This window comes from Pleurodeles waltl, chromosome 5, assembly GCF_031143425.1.
Source record: "Pleurodeles waltl isolate 20211129_DDA chromosome 5, aPleWal1.hap1.20221129, whole genome shotgun sequence".
Taxonomy (NCBI): Eukaryota; Metazoa; Chordata; class Amphibia; order Caudata; family Salamandridae; genus Pleurodeles; species Pleurodeles waltl.
Genome location: NC_090444.1, coordinates 734,809,775 through 734,829,941, shown reverse-complemented (window position 1 = coordinate 734,829,941; position 20,167 = coordinate 734,809,775). Strand labels below are relative to the sequence as shown.

Genomic DNA, 20,167 nt, shown 5'->3' with positions numbered 1-20,167 from the left:
CCACTTAGCAGCATAGCAGGCTCATGTAGTGGGTTTATCTGAGGGAGACTGAGATATCTGAATTTTAGGACTTCAGGTGCCAGATTACTAGATTGAGCTGCCTTCAGTTAGGGTGCCTGATTGTGCCTTGGTCTTGAAGTAGAAGGTTCGGACAGGGGGAGATTCTCTTGGTGGACCAATGAAATCACCAGAAGAATCAAGAGGCAGGGTTGTGTGGCCCATGTGGGAACCACGAGGAGGAGAGCAAGGGAGGTTTGACTAGGTTCTGGACCACAAACGGAAGGAGAAGGCAAAGAGGAAAATTGTAGGCAAAGTTCCCTGACCAAATAATCCATAGATTATTGTCCGTAGACTATGGGAGTAGGAACCTGGAGGCAAAGTTTTTGCAGTTTGGGAAGTGACAAAGAAGTCTATCTGAGGGACCGCCCAACGGTGGAAGTAAGGGAGTAGGACTTGTGGATGGAGTTTTCACTTGTGAGCTTGTTGCTGTATCCTGCTGAACAGGTCTACAAAACTGTTGTCCATTAACAGAAGATACTTTGGCAGGAGGTATATTTGATGATGAAGTGACCCATGACAAAAGATTTGTGCTAGTGCTGACAGCTGTGATGAGTCTGTGCCCCCTTTCTTTTTAAAATATTACATGGCTGTCATGTTATCTGCCTTTATTAGAACTACCTTGTGCTGAACCTGCTGGGAAAAAAAAGACTTGAGAGCTACCTGGATGGTCAGGAACTTGAGGTAACTGATGTGGAGGTCTGCTTGCTGTGGTGACCTCTTGACCTGAACAATCAGTTGTTGAGGATGCACTCTCCAATACTAAGAGTGGTGATGGTCACCTATGGAACTGGGTTCATGAAGGGCCAGACCTGCATCAGTGTGTTGCTTTTCCAGCACTGCAAACAGCGAAAGGTGCTGTGCTGTCACAATACTGGATTCAACAACCTTCTGCTTGTGACTATTTCGTTGACAGGCATTGTTGGTGCAAACACATAGGAAGTCTAGCATGGGGAACGATGGCTACACATTAGGGCATAATTCTGAGAAAGTTCTTAACTTTTTAGCTGTTGACAATTTGGCTACAAAAAAAGAGGTAGTGTAGGAAGCTGCCTCTGTATATACTATCTCAAAGTGAGAGATAGTGTGCACAGAGGCCAGGGGTTTCCCCTTAGAGGTTGATAGTGGCAATAATAGATAATACTAATGCTCTATTTGATGTAATGTGGTCGAGCAGTAGGCTTATCAGAGGGTAGTGTTAAGCATTGGTTGTACACACACAGGCAATAAATGGGAACACACACTCAAATACTTTTTTAAAACCACAAGATGCAGATATCAAGTAAGTACATAAATTGTAAGGTACTTGGCATAACTAAATATAGAACTTTGACTGAAAACAGTAATGTACACAGTTTAGCATAAAATGGCAATAAGTGGACACTAGTGCAAAATTCAACAGTTCCTGGGGGAGGTAAGTAAAGGTTAGTTTGTCAGGTAAGAAGAGCACTTACAAGTTCAGTCTCCGGGGCATAGGCAGCCCACTGTTGGGGGTTCAAGTCAACCCCAAACACCCAGCACCAGCAACACAGGGCTGGTCAGGTGCAGAGGTCAAAGAGGGACACAAATAACATAGGCGCCTATGGAGACTAGGGTTGCTCCGGTTCCAGTCTGCTGGCAGGCGTCGGGTTTTGTATTGGTTTCAATGGAGGGACCGGGGGCCACTCTGGCGAATCAGGCAGGGCACAGGGGGGCTTCTCGGGCCGCCTGCTGGTCACTTCTGCACCGGTAGTTGGTTTCTCTCAGGCCTAGGGGGCTGCGGGTGCAGTGCTTCCTCCAGGCGTCGGATTCTTTGTTACCGGGCAGTCGCGGTCAGGGGGGTCTCTGGGTTCTCTCTGCAGGTCTCGCTGTGGGGGTGCAGGGAGGTCGTCTCGGGGTGGAAATGTCATGGGAGCTGCCTCGGGTCCTCGCTGCAGTGTTGATTTCTCTAGACACAGGCCGGGGGCATCAGGTGCAGAGTGTTGGGGACTCGCACTTCAGGAGTGAGGTGGGAGTCCCTTTAAAGATGGTTTCTTCTTGGTTGTTTTGGACAGAGCTGCTGTCCACGGGAGTGTCTTGGTCCTTTGAATTGCAGGGCAGTCCTCTGAGTCGGCAGAGGTCGCTGGGCCCGCTGGATGCGTAGTTGTTGCAGGTTCTTAGACAGGACGGTAGGGCTGGGGCCAAAGCAGTTGTCTCCTTCTTCTCTATGGGGTTTTCAGGTCAGCAGTCCTTCTTGTTAGGTCGTCAGGAATCTAATTTCCTGGGTTCAGGGTCGCCCCTAAATACTATATTTAGGGCTGTGTTAGGGATGGAGGGCAGTATCCAATGGCTACTGTCCCTGAGGGTGGCTACACCCTCCTTGTGCCTCCTGCCTTTGGGGAGTGGGGCACATCCCTAATCCTATTGGGCTAAATCCTCCATGCCAAGATGGAGGATTTTCTAAGGAAGGGGTCACCTTAGCTCTGAACACCTTAAGGGCTGTCCTGGGTGGAGGGTGACTCCTCCTGGTTTTTCTCATTATCTTCTCCAGACTTGCCACCAAAGAGGGGGCTGTGTCCAGCGGGCGGGCATCTTCACTAGCTAGAGTGCCCTGGGGCGTTGTAACACCAGGCTTGAGCCTTTGAGGCTCACCGCCAGGTGTTACAGTTCCTGCAGGGGGAGGTGAGAAGCACCTCCACCCAGGAGACTCTTTGTTTCTGGTCACAGAGTGCACAAAGGCACTCATCCCATATGGCCAGAAACTAGTCTGGAAGTGGCAGGCTGGGAGAGACCGGTCAGCCTAGCACTAGCTGTCGGGCTGGCATGCAGGGGGCATCTCTAAGATGCCCTCTGTGTGCATTTCTCAAATCCTGCAGTGGCATCAGTGTGGATTTATTGTGCTGAGTAGTTTGATACCAAACTTCCCAGTATTCAGTGTAGCCATTATGGAACTGTGGAGTTCGTGTTTGACAAACTCCCAGACCATATACTCTTTATGGCTATCCTGCACTTACAATGTCTAAGAATTGGCTTAGACACTGTAGGGGCATAGTGCTTATGCACATATGCCCTCACCTGTGGTCTAGTGCACCCTGCCTTCGGGCTGTAAGGCCTGCTAGAGGGGTGACTTACCTATGCCACATGGTTGGTGGGCATGGCACTCTGAGGGGAGTGCCATGCAGACGTAGTTTTTTCTCCCGACCAGCACACACAAGCTGTGAGCAGTGTGCATGTGCTGAGAAAGGGGTCCCCAGGGTGGCATAATACATGCTGCAGCCCTTAGAGACCTTCCCTGGCCACAGGGCCCTTGGTACCAGGGGTACCATTTACAAGGGACCTACCTGTGTACCAGGGCTGTGCCAATTATGGAGACAAAGATACAGTTTTAGGGAAAGAAGATTGGTGCTGGGGCCTGGTTAGCAGGGTCCCAGCACACTTTCAATCATACCTAGCATCAACAAAAGGCAAAAACTTAGGGTGTAACCATGCCAACAGTGGCATTTTCCTACAGGTAGTATCTGCTGGAATGTTTGCATCCATGCCTCGCTAGTAAGCCTTACAAGTGAGTGTACTGAGAACAGCCCCCAGAAAGGGCAGGATCTGAAGGGGCTGAAGGTGGGACTTGATTGGTATTTAGAATTAACCCCGAACTATGGAGGAGTGATATAATGGCATGGGTGTGATTGAGACACTCTTGTTTGCTTGTACCCTTGAACTGCCAATTCTCTTAGCAGGGGAATATGTGAACACTCCTCCTTCTGAGATGGGCAGCTACCACAACGAGGCACCTTGTAAATGCTCTGGGAGCAGTGATGACCTTGAATAGCAACACTTTGAACTGATAATGTTGACTACTTACCACAAAAAGCAGGTAGCAGTGATGAGTGGCACAGGTGAATACTTGTAAGTAGGCATCTTTCAGATTGAGTGCAGTCATGAAAATGCCTTGTTTCAGAAGAAGGATGACATCATACAGAGTGACCATGTGGGAATATTCTGACAGAATGTACCTGTTGTAGGGCCTTAGGTCTAGGATGAACCTTTAGGACCCATCCACTTTTCAATTTTTGGGGATTACAAAATATAGAGTACATTCCTTCGCAATGATGCTCCAGTGGTACTGGTTCTATTTTACCTATGAGAATGAGTTCCTGGACCTCTTCCTTAAGAAGGCACTGGGTTCCTGTGGAGAGGGTGGGTCTGCAGGGTAGAATGTTTGGTGGGGATGCAATGAGCTCCACGCAGTAGCAGTGCAGAGAACCCATTGGTCGGGGGTGATCTCTTCTCGACAAGGAACACGCTTCTGCAGTCTTCTCCTCACATGTGTAGTGTGATTGGAGAGGAATAGAGTCACTGCTTGGAGGAGATGATCCTTTAGCAGTTTCCTTTGCCCGTACCCCTGGCATTGTTGCCTTTGTAGGCCCCTCTAGAGTACCCCCATGTTGACCTATGGTGATGATGTTGTTGCTGCCTCTGGCAGGAATCAGCCAGGAGTGTCTAGGGAAGTACTCTTAGTGTCTATCCTGCGCTGTGACCTCTGGAAGGACCCTCTAGGAGTAGGTGTCTGAAGGGCACTTATACCCTTAGCTGTATCTTTCTTAAGCTTTTCAAGCATCTGGTCTACCTGTGGTCCACAGAGGTGTGTACCATCAAATGGCAGGTTCAACACATGCTGCTGAACCTGTGGCTTAAAGCCAGAGAGACAGAGACCGGCGTGACGTATGACCAGGATGCTCGTGCTAGCTCCCCTAGCCTCAGTGTCCGCCATATCTAGAGCCCAGGATATTGTGGCATTCAAACTGGTTTCGGTTTGTTGTTGACAACCATGGCCTAAAGGCAGTGGTGGTCCGGCAGGCTGTTACTTGAATATTTGACTTAATGCCCAACTGTAGGAGGCTGGACTGGCTTGTAGTGAGTACCAAGGGGTACTTGCACCTTGCACCAGGCCCAGTTATCCCTTATTAGTGTATAGGGTGTCTAGCAGCTTAGGCTGATAGATAATGGTAGCTTAGCAGAGCAGCTTAGGCTGAACTAGGAGACGTGTGAAGCTACTACAGTACCACCTAGTGTCATATGCACAATATCATAAGAAAACACAATACACAGTTATATTAAAAATAAAGGTACTTTATTTTTATGACAATATGCCAAAGTATCTTAGAGTGTACCCTCAGTGAGAGAATAGGAAATATACACAAGATATATATACACAATAGCAAAAATATGCAGTATAGTCTTAGAAAACAGTGCAAACAATGTATAGTTACAATAGGATGCAATGGGGAAACATAGGGATAGGGGCAACACAAACCATATACTCCAAAAGTGGAATGCGAACCACGAATGGACCCCAAACCTATGTGACCTTGTAGAGGGTCGCTGGGACTATTAGAAAATAGTGAGAGTTAGAAAAATAACCCTCACCAAGACCCTGAAAAGTGAGTGCAAAGTGCACTAAAGTTCCCCTAAGGACAAAGAAGTCGTGTTAGAGGAATAATGCAGGAAAGACACAAACCAGCAATGCAACAACTGTGGATTTCCAATCTAGGGTACCTGTGGAACAAGGGGACCAAGTCCAAAAGTCACAAGCAAGTCGGAGATGGGCAGATGCCCAGGAAATGCCAGCTGCAGGTGCAAAGAAGCTTCTACTGGACAGAAGAAGCTGAGGTTTCTGCAGGAACGAAAAGGGCTAGAGACTTCCCCTTTGGTGGACGGATCCCACTCGCCTTGGAGAGCCGTGCAGAAGTGTTTTCCCGCCGAAAGGACGCCAACAAGCCTTGCTAGTCGCAAATCGTGCGTTTGGCGTTTTTGGACGCTGCCGGGGCCCAGGAGGGACCAGGAGGTCGCAAATTGGACCTGAAGAGAGAGGGGACGTCGAGCAAGACAAAGAGCCCTCACTGAAGCAGGTAGCACCCGGAGAAGGGCCAGAAACAGGCACTACGAGGATGCGTGAAACGGTGCTCGCCGAAGTTGCACAAAGGAGTCCCACGTCGCCGGAGACCAACTTAGAAAGTCGTGTAATGCAGGTTAGAGTGCCGTGGACCCAGGCTTGGCTGTGCACAAAGGATTTCCGCCGGAAGTGCACAGGGGCCGGAGTAGCTGCAAAGTCGCGGTTCCCAGCAATGCAGCCCAGCGAGGTGAGGCAAGGACTTACCTCCACCAAACTTGGGCTGAAGAGTCACTGGACTGTGGGGGTCACTTGGACAGAGTCGCTGGATTCGAGGGACCTCGCTCGTCGTGCTGAGAGGAGACCCAAGGGACCGGTAATGCAGCTTTTTGGTGCCTGCGGTTGCAGGGGGAAGATTCCGTCGACCCACGGGAGATTTCTTCGGAGCTTCTGGTGCAGAGAGGAGGCAGGCTACCCCCACAGCATGCACAAGCAGGAAAACAGTCGAGAAGGCGGCAGGATCAGCGTTACAGAGTTGCAGTAGTCGTCTTTGCTACTATGTTGCAGGTTTGCAGGCTTCCAGCGCGGTCAGCAGTCGATTCCTTATCAGAAGGTGAAGAGAGAGATGCAGAGGAACTCGGCTGAGCTCATGCATTCGTTATCTGAAGTTTCCCCAGAGACAGAGACCCTAAATAGCCAGAAAAGAGGGTTTGGCTACCTAGGAGAGAGGATAGGCTACTAACACCTGAAGGAGCCTATCAGCAGGAGTCTCTGACGTCACCTGGTGGCACTGGCCACTCAGAGCAGTCCAGTGTGCCAGCAGCACCTCTGTTTCCAAGATGGCAGAGGTCTGGAGCTCACTGGAGGAGCTCTGGACACCTCCCAGGGGAGTTGCAGGTCAGGGGAGTGGTCACTCCCCTTTCCTTTGTCCAGTTTCGCGCCAGAGCAGGGGCTAAGGGGTCCCTGAACCGGTGTAGACTGGCTTATGCAGAATTGGGCACATCTGTGCCCAAGAAAGCATTTCCAGAGGCTGGGGGAGGCTACTCCTCCCCTGCCTTCACACCATTTTCCAAAGGGAGAGGGTGTCACACCCTCTCTCAGAGGAAGTTCTTTGTTCTGCCATCCTGGGCCAGGCCTGACTGGACCCCAGGAGGGCAGATGCCTGTCTGAGGGGTTGGCAGCAGCAGCAGCAGCTGCAGTGAAACCCCAGGAAGGGCAGTTTGGCAGTACCAGGGTCTGTGCTACAGACCACTGGGATCATGGGATTGTGCCAACTATGCCAGGATGGCATAGAGGGGGCAATTCCATGATCATAGACATGTTACATGGCCATATTCGGAGTTACCATTGTGAAGCTACATATAGGTAGTGACCTATATGTAGTGCACGCGTGTAATGGTGTCCCCGCACTCACAAAGTTCAGGGAATTGGCTCTGAACAATGTGGGGGCACCTTGGCTAGTGCCAGGGTGCCCTCACACTAAGTAACTTTGCACCTAACCTTTACCAGGTAAAGGTTAGACATATAGGTGACTTATAAGTTACTTAAGTGCAGTGTAAAATGGCTGTGAAATAACGTGGACGTTATTTCACTCAGGCTGCAGTGGCAGGCCTGTGTAAGGATTGTCAGAGCTCCCTATGGGTGGCAAAAGAATTGCTGCAGCCCATAGGGATCTCCTGGAACCCCAATACCCTGGGTACCTCAGTACCATATACTAGGGAATTATAAGGGTGTTCCAGTAAGCCAATGTAAATTGGTAAAAATGGTCACTAGCCTGTTAGTGACAATTTGGAAAGAAATGAGAGAGCATAACCACTGAGGTTCTGATTAGCAGAGCCTCAGTGAGACAGTTAGTCACTACACAGGTAACACATTCAGGCACACTTATGAGCACTGGGGCCCTGGGTTACCAGGGTCCCAGTGACACATACAACTAAAACAACATATATACAGTGAAAAATGGGGGTGCCAGGCAAGATGGTACTTTCCTACACCAACCGCCACAAGGGCAGTTTCCTACCTGTCCACGTGGTTGCTGCATGGCAGTGGGTTGTGTGCTGGTGCTGACCATATTTACGGTTGAAGTCTTCCTTGACTGTGGAGCTTCAGGGTGACTTGGCAGGTAGAGGCACAGCTGAAAGCCCCTCCTGTGGCCACAAAAGGATCAAAAGGTGGACTGGGGTTGACAGGGGCGACTGAAAGACTCCAAGACCTGGCCGTATAGCCTTGCTGTCCTTACCAAAGTGCTCCAGCGCAGAGCCTACCTTGCCTCCAAAGGGGCAGGAGCCATCAAAGGGTGAGTCCATAAGCAAAGCTTGGATATCCCCTAAAAAGCCTGTTGTCTTCAGCCAGGCATGACACCATAAAGCTACCAACTAAGAAACCGCTCTATCTAGCAAGTCGGCCATGTCCAGCCCACATCTGCTTGTGAACTTAGCTGCATCGCTCCCATCAGCCATAGATTGATACCCTATGGCCTAGGCCTCCTCTGGGACCATAGACACCATGTCGAAAACAGTTCTCATGAAGGGGAGCATTTGAGAAGAAGTCAGGTGGGACTTTGGCACATTGATAGTGACCCAGCAAGTGCAGGAGGTCCGCCATAGTCTGGAGGTGGGAGACAACTGCCTCAGACGGGCCTGCTTTCAACAACCAGTCGTTGAGATACAGGCAAGACTGGTCCCCTATGAGCTGCAACCACCACATCACCTTGGTGAACACCTGAGGGGTGCTAAGAAGGCCAAAGTGGAGAACAGGGAATTCAAAGTGCTCTTGACTTACAGTGAACAGCAGGTAACGTCTGTGGGCAGACAGGATGGGGAAGTGTATGCATGTGTCCTGTGAGTCCAACACTACCATTCAGTCTTGATTTCGCACAAGTGTAAGCATCTGCGCAAAGATTAGCACAAGTGTGAGCATTATGAATTTCTCTGTTTTCAGGAAGAAATCGAGAGGGTGCAGGTCTAGGAAAGGACTGAGACCTCCATTTTTCATGGGCACCAGAAAGTAGCAGGCACAGCAACCACAGCCTACTTCTGATGCTGGCCTCTTCTCTATAGCTCCCTAGGCCAGGAGAGCTGCTACTTCATGGCGAAGTAAAGCTAGATGGTCCCCCTTTAGCCTTTCGTTAGAAGGTTGCATGGGTGGAGGAGTAGTCATGAAGAGGAGGGGTAGTCATGAAGAGGAGGGAGTAGCCCCTCTGGACAATCTGGAGAACCCAGCGGTCTAATGTTATTGACCTCCAGTGATGCAGGTGGTGGCATATCCTGCCTCCCACTGGTTGCCCATGATGGTTGTAGGGCAAAATAAAGAGGCTGAGATGGTTTAGTTGCTGGGGGACCTCTGGCTGCCTGACCCACAAGGTCTGTTTGTGCTACATTCTCTGACATGCAGAGGCTAAGAAGATTGCCGGCCAGGGTGACGTAGCGGGTAGAGGCACGGCTGAAAGCCCCTCCCGTGGCCACAAAAGGTGGACTGTGGTTGGCAGGGGTGATTGAAAGACTCAAGGACCTGGCTGCATAGCTTTGCTGTCCTTAAAGTGCTCCAGAGCAGAGTTTACTTTGTCTACGAAGAGACAGGAGCCATCAAAGGGTATGTCCATAAGGAAAGCTTGGACATTCCCTAAGGCAGCACCTGTGCAAACGAATCCCACAAAGAATGGGAGTAACGGCCCAAAAGGCATGCAGTATTCACTGAATGCAATGCCTGACTGGTGGAAGAAAATGTTGTTTTGCCTAAGGTGTCCAGCCTCCTGGATTCCTTATCCGGTGGAGTGGTAGGAAATGTGCCAGGATTTACTCAGGAAGTAGAGGGCTTGGACCAAGCCCCAAGGGGGACATCAGTGAGGGCTTCATTAGACAGGATAAGTGGTTCTAAAGAAGTGACTCCCGGCTGAAACACCTACATCAAGACATTAGTCTTGACGGACACAGAGGTCAGCCAAAGGTTCAGGACCTCTGTCTGCCTCCTCACCAACATGTGGCAACCTCCTCCACAGCCAAGGTAGAAGGAAAGGCTGAGCCGGTATCTGGAGAGGTGTCCAGTCTACTGCATCCCCAAAATCCTCACCCCAGTCCATGTCAGGGTCTAGGAGCTGGCATTCTTCATGACTCAGGGGCCACTCCAAATCTTTCCTGAGTCCTAGCCCAAAGGCTAAGGCTCCGGCCTGGAGAAAATAACTCCAGTTGGCACTGGATGACACCCATCTGGCTCTGTCTCAGAGTTGGGGATATGAATGGGGACAGCGCTGCCAGACAGCACCAAGACTCTTGACATTGGGACTGGCATGAGGGAAGGTTGAGATAGTGTGGTGGTCCAGTTCCTTCAGTGAATTCAAGGGGCCTAAAAGGCACTGAGGAAGGACTGGTTTTGGCAGGGACCCAGTGGAGGCCTCTCCTGAACCTGCGGGGCCCAAAGGCACGCCAGCGGGGAGGGGTCACCTAAATATGAGGTGCATGGCTTCATAAAATTTGTGGAGGTGGACTCGCTTTGGCTCCCACAAACTCAGGGAGGCACAAAACCGGCCCAGGCTCAACTGCAGAGGCAGCCTTGAATGACAACACTACCTTGTCTTGTTAGATGCTTTGACGGATTTGGTGAAGTTGAAGACCTCTTCGACTTCTTACTCTTCTTGAGGGACTTACCTAAATGCCTGGATTACTTTGACTGCAGCGAAGATTGATGCCTCAACGACCTATCCTGAGACCCTCCTCTTGACAAGACCTTCCTTTCGACAGAAACCGTTGCGGTGTTGCACGTTGAGCGACAAGGAGCTTGAGGGACTGTTCTCTCACGGCTTTTGGGTGCATGGCATGGCAGAGGACGCAGGTCCTCACATCGTGGTTGTGCTCATGACAACAGAGACAGACAATATATGGGTCTGTCACCGAAATCTGTTGGTGACAGGCACCACAGGGCTTGAAACCAGATTTCCTAGTGGACATCCCTGTCACACCAGAAGAAAAATTCCACAAAACCCAGACAAAAAGTAAAAAAAAAAGGTCTTTTAAAAAATGATGGCGGATAGCTATTCCGGATTTGCACCGACTAATAAGGAAAGAAAAGGACTGACATCAGTAGCTGGGGGTGGAGCCTATATAGGCACCCTGCATATCAAGTCCAGCGCCACGCTGAGCCAAACAACGTCACCTAGCGGTGCGGAGGGGTATTGCTCACGATACATTTCCAGATCCAGTCTGATGCCTGGGGAAAATTCTAAGGTAAGAAATCTGTGGCTAGAAGTCTCTATCAGATTGCAAGTATACTATAAATGCCATTTAATTTAAATAAATGTGGGCACACTGATTGTCTCGACTACTACCATTGTTAATTTTTTTGTAAAACTCATTGCAACTTCCTTACTGGAATGCGTCTTAGGAAAAAATACAGCTGCATCATCAAATTTAAAAAAGAAAAATAGTTAAATAGTTTCTAGTTCTATTCAGATAATATTATTCCAGTCTAATTTAATAGACAGACATTGTATCCTAGAAGCCTTAGGAATACGAGAATGTGAGAGCAGTCTCCACTCCTAAAGTAGCCATCAAATATTTCACTTTCTATTTGCACTTATACATCCATTGATGGGATTGGTAAGGTAAGGTAACCTCCTAAGGGGTTCTAATTCATTACTGTATACTGGGCAAATTTTGTCTCCAAAGAGTGTTCATAAGTCTAGCAGCTTCAGTTATAATATATCGAACGTCAGGAAGTATATTCGTTCACACTGAGATGTTTCTTAAGGGTTGCCTGTCATCAATTCCCCATCACGTTGGACTTCACACACAAAATAAGATGCATTATGATAAAAGAGAAATGCTGATTTAAACAGCTGAAAAACAAGGGTGTAATGTAATTTATTGCACAGACATTCAATAATTCTATTTCTTTAATATCAGTAACCTTCTGAGCATCTGACAGCAAGGTAGACCCTTAGGAGTATCAAGGAACTCTTCAATACTGAACCATAAAAACAAACACCATGCAGCAGTTCATATATCATGTTCGAAGACTTCGAGGAAGAAAAGTGATGGTGATTCTGCAAGCAGTCTCAAGACCTTCCTCTCGAGCGAGACCGGGAGCGATGCGGAGTCGAGCGCCAAGTTGGCACTCGGAGCACGACTTCGGGTCGTGATCGCGCTCCAAACACCATAAAAAGACCAGGTGCAGATCTATCACTGACATCCTGCGGTGACTGTCCTTGCATGGTTTAATTTCGCTCTTCAGGGACATCCCGCAACACCCCAAATGTCACCAAAGAACACAACAAAATGTCGACTTTGGTCACTCTGGATCAGCACATGTCGTGGGAAAAAAACCCTGATGTCACCGCACTGACGCGGATTTCATCATGGCAACCACGATGGACGCGGAGTTGACCAATGCCACCTGATGGCGCGCAAAGGTCCTGCTCAAAGAAAAATCTCCAGAATCAGTCTGACGCCTGGGGGAAATTCTATGTTACGGAACCTGCAACTAGAAGTCTCTATCAGATACACTGTATATGGTAAATGTTCATAAATCCAGGCATCCCAATCTGAGGGGTAGGACCGACAAGCAACAGAGCACCATACATAAACTTTCTGAAATGTGGAAAGGGTCAGCTTAGACCATCTTGATCACTTTACCTACACTATGTCAATCTATAGTGTCTCTAGTAATCATGCACACTGCTGACCTTTCAGCAATGTCTGCCTGTTCCTGGCATCAAGCTGGGTACACGGAACACTGCACGTTCAACCAGCCAACATCTTTCCAGAAGAACACTGTTAGCAAGGGCTACTGAATGTGATACAGTAAATGACAGTTGCAGTGAAGAACATAAAATTGCTGTATTGGCCAAATATATGGTTTACAATAGGGAAATATGGCCCTATAACTACTGAATTCATTTATATCAAACAATACATAAAAAGCAGTGGGAAAATTGAATTATTATGCATTCCAAAATAACCTATTAAACAAAGCGTATATAAATATTGCAGCAAAAATTATGGCCACTGAACTCTCATTCCTGAATTATATTTTTATTTTGGTCAAATTCTGTTGATCTTAAAATTTTGTTGTGCATTGAAACACCTGGAGTTTGCTCAACAAGATGATATACTATTTCAAGAGCTGGAGTTTCCTGAATAAAAACTCCACACTGGACAAAGTTATCTCTTTGCTCTGTATCCACATTATCAATGATTCTTAATCTTGCTAAATTTGAATAACACAAATAATTTAGATCGCTCACCCTTTTTTATCTGAAGTGAATCAAAAGATTTGTTTTGTGAAAATTTAAACATACAAGCACATGCCCCAAAATAAGTATACATTGAAACCATTCAATGGATATGATTCCAAAAAAAAAGGAATGTGTAAAAGCTGCAGACTCTAGCACTGCCTTTGTAGCTTTCATGATTTCAGGTAAAAGATCAGAATAATATAAAACTGTGTGGAAGGTGACACTTTTGATTAAGGTGGACTTTCGAACTGTTTTGCATTAAGGAGCATTGTAGGTGACACAATTAGATGATATTTTCTGAGTAAAAATTTGGTAGATTAAACAGTTGTACAGCAGAAGTACTTGAACACGAATATAGTAACAATAAAATTACAATCATTAAGACATAATGCATTATTCCTTATTACTGAAGAGTGGATTATTTAATCTCTGCCTTAGCATTCATGAATGTTACAGGGGCAAGTGCTACCCCACAGATTGCTAGACTTACTTGTTGAATAACCTCTGGATAAAGCATTGGTAGTCGTTCGGCTATAAGGGCCAGGCCCCCTATTCCTGCAAAAACTTGTAACGGTGATTGAATTGGGCATGTCTGTATGAAGGAGTCATCAAGGATTCCATCCGAGCACTCATCACTAGGGCTTATTGTTTCGTCTTCAGGGCATGCTCCTAAGAGATCCATGTGTTCTACAAGAACAAAGCCAAAACAAACTATTCACTCTGATGTAGGTTACGAAAGATGACAAAAACAACAAAATGACTCTGAAGTAGTCATTTCATCATACAATTATGGCAATATAATATTACAATTCATTTCTGAAGGAATTAAAAGGATTGAAAACAACAGCTGTCATGGACTCCTCAGAATCTTTCCTAAAACATCACAAAGAACCCAATATACCACAAAAGCCAAATGGTATTGGTGCCAGAGGCTCTATTTTTATTACAATGTCATGGCCTCAATCACCAGTGTCAAAGAATAATTCAAGTGTTTCTTCCATCACTTTGTTGTTTACATAAGACGGCTTCAGTTCTTCTAAAGAAACAAAATGTTAGCAAGTATTAAGCTGCAGAACTGCAAGGCATGTTAAGAGAGCAGCTTTTGCTTAGATTAGGATTTATGGTTAATTTAGTGAAATACCCTGTTGAACCACAATGAGACTAGAATGCACCTAGTTATATTGCACCTTCACCATATCCAGACACTGTTCAGTCATGTACATTTCCATACTGCATCTTAAGACCCAGACATTAATGCCAAACTTTTTATCTTCTCACCAATCTACCTCTTACATTACAAACACATTGCCATCTTCAATATTCCTCTGTCTATTTTTGCCTGTCTCTTTCCTCTGCGAAGCAGTCCAAAGCAACTATTTAACACACTATTTTATAGACAACCAAGCAGGCTTTAAGTAATTAACCAGTGTGAGGTACCCAATATCACCTTACATATTTTCTTGATTCTCACAAGCATACCAGCACTTTGACAAATTGTAAGAGAAATCCATGTATTTGTGGAATATTAAATTTTATTAAACTGAGCAATCTCCAATGGTAGGTAGTCAATTATAATCTGTTAATTTCTTTTTAAGTGTTTTGCAATGTTATACTAATACCACTGCAATATGAACCTCAACCTGAGGCCAACTGCTTGCAGCCACCCCTTCCAATTGCGAAAGTCTGAGGCTTGTTTCAGTCAATTATACAAACTACTTCTTTAAATATGGTTTTCACATCTACACCTTCATAAGGTGGTGCAACAATGGTTGTTCAACAAGCTGCAGTCAGCAGCTGTTCACTCCCCTAACCCACCCAGGCGCAAATCCAGCAACATCCATAGCAACGGCACACAAACATCTGACAAAGAGGGTTGCTCCTGCTCTCAAATGACCATTTTATTTGTGTCTGCAAGCAGCAAAGTGGTGGTGGGGGTGGGGTGGGTGGTTGTGTTAATTTCCAAAGTCACAGTTTTTTTTATTTAAACTGTGAAGTTGGCCATCCTTAGGCTTGGTGAAGCAGCAAAGAGAAGCTGCTAGCCCTCTGCCAATTTGGCAACACCACAACACTTGATCCTTCTGAAAAAAGTAAATGGTTGCTAGTAAAACCTAGCTGCCTCAATTTATATCTATGAACTAAACATGCACTTAGATAAGAAGGTATGAGCTTTATATTTAGCTGTCACACTTCAGTTTTGAGATGTATTTCGTAACTAAGCGGAGGAATTCAGAAAATATATTGTCTGGGTTTTGAAATACCACAGATTTAGAAAAAACGGTTACAGTTAAATCAGCTGTAGAATGCTACATTTAAAGGTTTTCTCGTGACATTACCAAAACAAAACAATTGTTTTTAAATTCATTAATAGATAGTTTGTGATTCTACCAAAATTCAAGTTGATCCTTATGGACGTTGGTTCTATAAAAATAAAAAATAAAAGGGGATTTGCGGGATCATTTTATACATATATGGCGATTAATGCATAATTTATTTTAGCACACTGAGAACATACAACAAACATACCTTTTTCTGTGTGGAGGCGCTTAAATGAGTCCGTTTTTGACAGGCTAGGGTCAGAGATAACTTTGGAGCCTAGCTTCACTGTCAGGTCTACTGATCTGTAGCCCTGAGGGAGTTTCCGGTCATATAATAAAGTTAGAAGCTGTGCTAGAGTCATTTCAGCTGGCAGCGGTTGGCCTGATAAAAGAGACAAAGATTAGTACCCTCCTGTGAAAAAAAGTATGTTAAAAATAAAACACCACTACCCAATTAAGATTAACATTCAAAGTAACTAAAATTTATAAGCAATTTCCTGTATTCTATGATTACATTGTGAACAATCACACAAATATGACAACTCAGTAAATCATTGTGCTTTTTGGTGTTGGATGATATTTTGTAAATAAGGAATCAAAATCATGAATTGTGGCGTTCTTCAGAGCACTACTGGCAAACACAATCCTTGCAGCCATGTGGCCTTTAATGTGGTTAAGGACAAGAACCTGCACAATGCTAAGTGGAACAAATCATACACTGTATGGTAATTATTTAGATATGTTCTTGGATAAATACACCTACTACTCCCTTTCAATTAACTCCCCCATGGCTCCCAAACAAAGTTTAAAAGTACTGGAATGAAAATACATCAGAAGTTGGCAGAAAAAGTGGCCTGTTGTCTGTAAAGTTTTGCAGTGCAGGCCATTTACTTGTTTGCTACTCTGTGGTCCACTAGAAGAGAAATTGTGTCCAATCTTGAGGTTGTCTTTATCAAAGCAATTCTATAGTCTACCAGTCTGGAAGTCAGGGATATAAACTTTGTTATGCTATAAAACCCAGTGATGTGACAGAATTCCTGAAAGTGTCTTCTGCAAGGTGCCACTTCCAATTGTCCTTGTCTAAAGCGTTTTTTTTTTATTTATCAAAAATAACAACAGTAATTACAGTAACATGTACAGTTAGTTACGAAACCAGTGGGCTAGCATGGCATACATGCCACTGCAAAGGTGAAGAATAAGCACAGGGGCTTTAATTAATTGAGGCACAGAGCCCTTTGCATTAGTTAGAAGGGTCTTCATGTGAATATTAAGTCACAACTTTGCATTGCTGGAGCACTGTCATGTGGTTTGTAAAGAAACCTATCACTGGCTAAGACTTGCAGCTTCAAGCACTCACTTGACCACAGTAACCATTAGCCAACTGAGTTGAATTTTGAAATTCTAGGTCTATTGACTGTAGCTAAAAATAACTGGCTTTTACTGAGAAGCAGCCATTCCTACATTTTCTGATGGGGATGCATAGATTTCGTGTCCTGAAGTATGCTTGTACAAAGCTGCAGTTCCTGCTGTTAACTATGTTTTTGGATAATAATCCTTTCGCTGCTATACCCACCACCATGCTAAGCTTTTTTTTGTGGTTATTGGGTAAGTTTGGGCTTAGGTCTCAATATTTTACACTTTAGCTATCTATGCCAAATTTACGTATTTTTTTCTAACATCCTGGGGATTCTATAGGTACCCAGGGTATTTGGATTCCACTGGAGTGGACTGAGAAAATAGCCAAAATATAGCTAAATTTTGAGTTTATGGAAAACAACAGGGAAAAAGCGCCCTGGATAAAAGTGACTGCTTTTTCCATAAAAATGGCATCAACAAAGGTTTGATGTACTAAAGTCAAAATCTTTCCAGCTTTCAGGAATAAGCAGAGCTCAATCCAAAAAACAAATATTTTACCACAGTGTTGGTACTCTTCAAAGAGGTGACCCATTTTTACTGTTACTGCTACTTCCAGTTTCTGGTGGAAACAAGTGTGAAACACATGGGTGATCCAGGAAAGTTATATACTTCTGAAGAGCTGAAAGAATTCTGAATTCAGCCAGGGTTAAGTGTAGATTCCATAAGGTTTTCTCAAAGAGACCAACTGTTGAAATATTGAAAACAACAAGGAAAAAACAGCCACTTGTGACAACGTTTTCATTTGTAACTTTGTCACAATGGCAGATTTACAAAAGCAATGTACCATTACGTTCGCTAGATCTTTTTTGTTGTGAGGATATATAGGATTTGTAGATTCTCCATCAGAGACAATAACTGAGCTGTGTTTCTCATTGTGCTCTAAGTATAGGCCAATTCTAATAGTGAAATATGTAGAGTGAAACAGAGGTACCAAGGTAATCTATGTATTTCTGAAATGGGCACTAGAGATGGAGTTTAGGAGCAGTGGTTATTTGTACATTTCTGAATTTGTTGGTACCTGTACAAACATATAATTTAGAGGGCATTTTTCAAAATGTCTTCCTTCTCATACACTGGTTTACATCTGGAAGGTACAAATGCAGCAAACTCCAATCAGTAATACAAAATATCCTACTTTTCCTTGTTCCCACATGTCTTCTGATAAAAATGGAACCTCACTTGCGGGGGTAGGCCTAGAGCGCATGACAGGAAACGGCCCAAAAGGCAACGGGGATACATCAAACTTTTCCACTTAAAAATGACCTGTTTTTTGCAAAGTGGGTAGCTCTGGATTTACTTATAAATGCGTTAGCTTGTAGATAGTTTTAGTTAGGACCTAGTTTCAATTGAAAATGCGATTTTTGACTTGCCTATATCTTTGGCACTGTTTGGGAAATCTTCACAAAATTTTCCCCAAAAAGTGTGCATGAGAATCTTGTGCATGGGAAGTTTAGAGGTGGTTCATCAAGTGGGGGCTGAGAGAAAAAAAAGGGGGTGGGGGTCCGAAAAAGTGCATTTTCCATTTTTATTCCCATAGGGATTTTGAACACAACTACAGCCCAAACTGCTGTATGGAACTACACCAAATTTGGCAGAAAGGTAGCTCTTGGTAAAGAAAAAATCCCTTTTGTTATTTGGTGTAAATCCGTTCAGTAGATTTTTAAACGTTAAAAGAGGGGTAAAGGCTTTGCGAATACTCCATCTCGTGCAGATATCCGACTGGCTGCCAACACAAGAAGTGTTAGCAGTCATTTTGAGACTCGGACTTGCCTCAGCTGAGTCGCACAAAAAAAACGAAAAGTAATGAGAAGGGGGCAGGGTACTGTACCCTACCCCACCCTTGGTGCAGAGGTACCCCCGCCAGCCCCCAAGGCTTAAAGGTATATATATGTTTTTTTTTTAAATCACAGCGACAAAAAAGCAAGCGGGTGGGCCAGGTCTTGGAGGCATGGTTTAAAAATAGGAGGGGGGAGTAAAAGTCCCCTCCTAGACCTTATGGAAGCCCTGGGACCACCACCTCCCTGGTGCACTGATTTTGATGTATGTGGTGGTACCCACGGGGCACCCCACGTGCCCCAGGGACCTCCACTTTCCCAGGGCAAATCATCCTAAATTAATGCGGGGGAAGGGGGTTTAAACCTAATATGAATGTAGTGGGCTCCCCCTGCAGTCCTGGGGACCACCACATCCCAGGGAAATGAGTTTGTTACGTGGGGGGACCAATGAAAGCACAGGGTCCGTTGTGGATCCCCGGTCCCAGGGACTACCACCTCCCCGGGCTAAGTACTATGATGTGGGAGGCCATGTGTCTCCCCTCGTGGAGCCATAGATAGCCCTGGGGACCGCCACCCCAAAGGACCGGCTACCACTACCTCCAGAGGTTCCCATCCTTGGGAGGTAGTTGTTTGCTTTTGCTAGGTGGGAGCTGACAGCTCCCACCAAGCAAAAGCAAACATAACTCTGCTTGCAGACAGCAGTTTTCAGCTGTTTCTCTGCAGGCAAACATGTATGCTGGGAAAAAGATGAAAACATTGCTTCTACAAGCAGGGAGTTGCTTTTTAAAGAGGCTCCCTGCTTGTGGGAGCAATGCTGACTCCCGCAGGACTAGGGTAGCCAGCTAGGACCGCAGGGGCCTTCAGGCCCTCACCCCCGTGGTACTGTCACTCTCTCATCCCACAAAGGGATGGAAGACAGATAGATTGTTATTGCAATGGTCTCTCAATACAACAACTTCTAGGTGACACATTAGCAAGATGTTTGGTTCAAACGTTACAGTTACGATTTGAAAATAATACAAACAAAAAAACGGTCATTTCTGGCCTAGTGCTAAACCTATTGGACTGTCACTCAGTAGGTTGAAGGTTCAAATCTTAGTATTCCCTGCAGTGTGCTTATTTACTAATTTTTTGACTGTTGAACAATCCTAGTGATGAAACATGTATGTCTTTTTGCTATCAAACTCTTTGGGTTGAATGTCTTACGTATGTCTTGAAAAGCATAGCACAGAGTCACCTATGGCCCAGAGGTTAAGGTCTCAGGCCCTTCACCTAAAGTTGAGGGTTCCAGTCTAGGTGCGTTAGTAGTCACATTCCATCTTTAATTACTTTTCAAATTCAGATATTTAAGATTTTTACCAAAATGTAACCACACTCTATTTACTTGACAAATACATTTCTTTTCAATTTGTCCTAAAATATCTCATTCTAAGTATATCATTCACCAAAGTCTAGAAAAACTCTCTGGTTGGTTATAGGGGGCTGGCTGTATGACCAGACCGGGCGTGGGGTTGAGTTGGGTGGTTATAGG

The 20,167-nt window shown here is 45.5% G+C and overlaps 1 protein-coding gene across 4 annotated transcripts in view; it reads right to left on the bottom strand.

Annotated features, from left to right (window-relative positions):
* The window catches only part of BIRC6 (baculoviral IAP repeat containing 6), a 1,722,273-nt gene that overhangs the window by 309,989 nt on the left and 1,392,117 nt on the right, over positions 1 to 20,167 (bottom strand). For all 4 annotated transcript variants that reach the window (XM_069234691.1, XM_069234693.1, XM_069234692.1 and 1 more), the window contains 2 exons: positions 15,654 to 15,827; positions 13,621 to 13,817 (listed from right to left, as the gene is read on the bottom strand). In XM_069234691.1, coding sequence (XP_069090792.1) covers positions 13,621 to 13,817; positions 15,654 to 15,827 — 371 coding nt within the window. The remainder of the gene's footprint in view (positions 1 to 13,620; positions 13,818 to 15,653; positions 15,828 to 20,167) is intronic.